The sequence below is a fragment of the Sycon ciliatum genome, chromosome 11 (assembly GCF_964019385.1).
Source record: "Sycon ciliatum chromosome 11, ocSycCili1.1, whole genome shotgun sequence".
NCBI lineage: Eukaryota > Metazoa > Porifera > Calcarea > Leucosolenida > Sycettidae > Sycon > Sycon ciliatum.
In genome coordinates, this window is record NC_088653.1 from 22,376,806 (window position 1) to 22,381,805 (window position 5,000).

At 48.5% G+C, this 5,000-nt stretch overlaps 1 protein-coding gene across 1 annotated transcript in view; it reads left to right on the top strand.

Annotated features, from left to right (window-relative positions):
* Nucleotides 1-5,000, top strand: part of LOC135827183 (protein white-like) — a 28,603-nt gene that overhangs the window by 19,529 nt on the left and 4,074 nt on the right. Inside the window, exons 14-16 of the mRNA XM_065339711.1 lie at nucleotides 100-237; nucleotides 2,572-2,664; nucleotides 4,258-4,315. Coding sequence (XP_065195783.1) covers nucleotides 100-237; nucleotides 2,572-2,664; nucleotides 4,258-4,315 — 289 coding nt within the window. The remainder of the gene's footprint in view (nucleotides 1-99; nucleotides 238-2,571; nucleotides 2,665-4,257; nucleotides 4,316-5,000) is intronic.

Here is a 5,000-nt window from a genome sequence, read left to right on the forward strand (position 1 = left end):
ATGATTGCCGGTACTAAAAACTAAACATGGACATGATTGTGCTGTCATACACATGTATGTGTCTTTGCTTTGCCTGTTGACGGTGGTGTGTGGCTGCAGGTCATGGCTCTCATGTTTGGCTTGGTCTACCTGCAAATCAACGACGGCAACGGCAACGATCGGGTCCAGAACTTCGCCGGAGCGGCCATGATGGTTCTTGTCTCTGCTAGCTTCACCACTCTGTATCCCGTTGTACAGGTAACGTGTGTGTGTGTGTGATTTTAAACAGGGGTATGCACGGCTAGTCGGGTACCCGTGCTACCTGTCAGGACCTCGGCTAGTCGGGTGCCCGTGCTACCTGTCAGGACCTCGGCTAGTCGGGTACCCGTGCTACCTGTCAGGACCTCGGCTAGTCGGGTACCCGTGCTACCTGTCAGGACCTCGGCTAGTCGGGTACCCGTGCTACCTGTCAGGACCTCGGCTAGTCGGGTACCCGTGCTACCTGTCAGGACCTCGGCTAGTCGGGTACCCGTGCTACCTGTCAGGACCTCGGCTAGTCGGGTACCCGTGCTACCTCTCAGGACCTCGGCTAGCATGGGTACCGAATAGTACCCGAAAACCCAAAGTCGCAGATGACATCATGTACAGTGCACGTGTACAAATTCACGCAATACTCCGCATGTCTACCCAGTGTGTAAGAGAAGGGGTGCATGCATTGTGGTGTTACCATGGAAACATTACCCGATCGGGTACCCGTGCTACCCGTGGACAATTACCCGAATCCAATACCCGAAGAAAATGCTACCCGACTCAGCACTACTTTGCAGCCTTCCGTTGGTTTATAGGAGGAGGTTTCTCGAGCAGATTCAATCCTTCCCATTCACTCCCCAACAGGAGTGAACTGATAGTTTTGTAGGAGTTGCATTATTTGATAGAAAGTATACTTTTCACAGTTAAGAGGTTGTGGATATAGATTCCTAGGTTCGAACCCCAAGATGGGAGTGAGTGTGATTGCCTCCGGGGCCAGCTACGACATTTTCATCAATGAGTTATCACAAGTGACTATCAACCACCACGCCCCACGGGTGCGCTGTCCGGCCGACCTCAACACGTTGCCACAGCACACCTGATGATCAGCAAAACGACACTTCAGTTGGTACTCTGCTCCTTCAGACAGCAGCTGTGTGGATCATCATGATCTCGTCAGTGAAGGCGGATAATGTAGAATGGCTAGCAGATAGTGAACATCACCCTTATAGCAAAAGGGTGGGAAACCGATAATGGCGCATCTTATAGTAACAAATATTAGGGCTAAGCAAAAAGAGACAGCGGTGGATCCAGAGTTCAGCTGAGGGGAGGGCGCGGGCAATATTCATGACACGGAACCCATGCGGTCCATGTATTTTGTACACATTACGACATAGCGGCTATTTTACGTCATAGGCTTAGCGGTTATGTAGAATTACTATTTTAGCACATGCACTCACTCCCACTTTTTCAACCACTTCATTGAGGACTCTGGCTGTAGTAGAACATAGCCGTACTACATTGAATTGTGTAAAGATAGTGCTTCAAAGCCCAAGACATGCTGAGATCGAGAACAATAATGCTGCGTAGCAGTACCACCCGCCACATTCGTGACAGTCACAACGTCGTCATCTGCGATAGTTTCAACGGGTTAACGCTCCTGTCTCGCATCACTACTTCTGACAGTCCCACCATCGTCGTCAGAATCTACTTCGGATTCCATTTGGGGAAGATCAGAGTCTGAGCAGACCTCGATCTCAGGATCTTCGCTGTGGTCCGAATTCTCCTCCAAAGACAGATCACTCGACTGAGCAGCTGACGAAGCGCAAGGTCGCTTCGCGAAAAATCCGTGGAGAGTTTGTTGGCTCCCTGGCCGCTTGGGCGTGCGGTGCACCATCCCCTTCACCGACTTAGCTATTATAAGTTGGTCAACTGAACACTAATTTCAAAACTAGAAGTCAACCAAGTCTAAGAGAAAAACTATTCCGTGTTCAGAAGAACTTTCTTATCTGACACTAGAAGCTTCTTGTCACAGCATGTGCAAACACTTGCTCAACGGCCCACGGGCATGCACTAAACAAAATCGAAATACTTGAGGTGAGGGCGCGCGCCCTCCCCTAGATCCGCCTCTGAAGAGATACTGTTATAGACTACTACACTGGGGTTGATATAAAGCATGTCTGAAGAGATACTGCTATAGACCACTACACTGGGGATGATATAAAGCATGTCTGAAGAGATATTGTTATAGACCACTACACTGGGGATGATATAAAGCATGTCTGAAGAGATGCTGGTATAGACTACTACACTGGGGATGATATAAAGCGTGTAAGTGATAGCACACTAATCTGTGGACAGCAACTGTTTCGTTCTGTTAGAGCTGCTCAGCACAGCTCAGAGGACCGAAGCGCAGCTCTTGGCAATGGAATACGTTTAAGTGATAGTATATGTACCGATAGACGGGTGTGACTTCGATAGGCGGAACACCATAGCAAACTGCACTGCCTTCTTGCTACATTGCTGTAGTTGCTATGTTGTCATGGTGATATTGTTGCCATGCAGGTGTTTCCAACTGAAGTTGTTGTGTTGATACGTGACCACGACAACCACATGTACAAGACCTGGATTTTCTACTTCAGCAAGTTCTTTGCCGAGGTGAGGATTCTATTTTCTGTGTCGAGGTGTGTGTGTGTGTGTGTGTGTGTGTGTGTGTGTGTGTGTGTGTGTATGTGTGTGTGCGTGTGTGTGTGTTTGTGTAGCATTATGGTGATAATGCAGATTAATGGGTGCACGCAGTTTTGTGCTACCGCTCAATCTATGCTTCTATGTTTAATAGTGCTGTTACTGCATGCTCATGGTTTGCTGCTGGCTGTGGTCTCTGTGCGGCTTGGCACTCTGCATGATATTGAATGCATCTCTCTACGTGACATTGAACGTGTCTCTTTACGTGGTGTTCATGCGTGTCGCTCGCCTCCGATGTGGAAAGCGTGTGGCGGCGTTATGATGACGTTTGCTTGTAGCGCTCAACGTGGGTGGGGTGTTAGCGTGGGTGGATGTGTTTGCGTAGGTGTGTGTGTGTGTGTGTGTTAGCGTGGGTGGGTGTGTGTGTGGGGGGGGGGGGGGGGCGTTAGCGTGGGTGTAGCGTTAGCAAGGGGTGTCAGCGCTGGTGGTGGTGGTGGTCGTGCAAGTACATAACAATGATAGGTCTCCGCGTATACAGCCAATCCTTCGTCTCCACAAACTCCATCCGCTAGAGTCCCTTTTGGAAAAAATTATGCGTAGGGTTTGCAAAAAAATGCATTAGTATAAATGATTTTAAAGTGGCTTGAATCGGTCGGAAACCATCCCACCCCATCCATCCATCCATCCATCCATCCATCCATCCATCCATCCACCCCATCCATCCATCCATCCATCCATCCATCCATCCACCCCATCCATCCATCCATCCATCCATCCACCCCATCCATCCATCCATCCATCCATCCATCCATCCATCCATCCATCCATCCACCCCATCCATCCATCCATCCATCCATCCATCCATCCATCCATCCACCCCATCCATCCATCCATCCATCCATCCATCCATCCATCCATCCATCCATCCATCCATCCATCCACCCCATCCATCCATCCATCCATCTATCCATCCATCCATCCACCCCATCCATCCATCCACCCCATCCATCCATCCATCCATCCATCCATCCATCCACCCCATCCATCCATCCATCCATCCATCCATCCATCCATCCATCCATCCCAGTCTGCCAATATGTCACACCCAATCTTGTTGAGCGTGGCACATTTTTTATACCGTGAAGGTTTCGTAACGATTGGCACAGCCATTACTGCGCACATTATAGAGTAAGAAGTATTACCAAGTTTTTGGCCTAAATTTTCCGATAATTTGGAAATTACCTTGAGAATTAGCATCAAATCTTGAAAAAATCTGTGATTTGACTGTGGCTTTAGTTGCTGGATAGCAAAACTCATGAGTGTGTCACTGTGTGTGTGTGTGTGTGTGTGTTTCTGTTTGTACGCGTGTTTGTGCGTGTGTTTGTGTGTGCTGCATGAGTGTGTGTGTGTGTGTGTGTGTGTGTGTGTGTGTGTGTGTGTGTGTGTGTGTGCTGCATGAGTGTGTGTATGTGTGTGTGTGTGTATATGTCCGTGCATGCACATGTTGGTCTTGTAACACGTTATGTGTGTGGGCATGCATGTGTGTTGCTTTCTCTCCCCTCACAGCTACCCATCACAACACTATATTCACTTCTTTTCACTGTCATCACCTACTTCATGATTGGTGAGGGGACGATACTTGCGGCATGGATTCTTTATGTTTGTTTGTTTTGTCATGCTGGTCATCCTAAAGAGGTTCCTTGCTGGTCGTCCTAAAGAGGTTCCTTGCTGGTCGTCCTAAAGAGGTTCCTTGCTGGTCGTCCTAAAGAGGTTCCTTGCTGGTCGTCCTAAAGAGGTTCCTTGCTGGTCGTCCTAAAGAGGTTCCTTGCTGCTCCTTCTAAAGAGGTTCCTTGCTGGTCATTCTAAACAGGTTCCTTGCTGGTCATTCTAAAGAGGTTCCTTGCTGGTCATTCTAAATAGGTACATTGGCTGTTGTTCTAAAGAAATGTCTTGGTATTCGTCCAGGACAGACCCCTGTTGGTCATGCCAGGAGAGGTCCCTTGGTGTTCGTCCTAAAGAGGTCCCTTGGTGTTTCGTCCTAAAGAGGTCCATTTGTGGGTGGGTGTATGTGTGCGTTCGTGAGTGTGTGGGTGTACGTGTGTGTATGTATGTACACCCGGGTTACTATGAAGGGGGTCCTGGGCCGAAGCCCCCGGATGATGTATTTTTATGATCTTTTTTTCATCCTACTGATATTAAATTTTGATTATAATGATGTGGCAACACTGTGTAGATGAAAGGGATCGACTCATCTTCCTCAGACCCAGTCAACCCGGCATCCCAAACAGCCAAAGACTACAAGTATTATG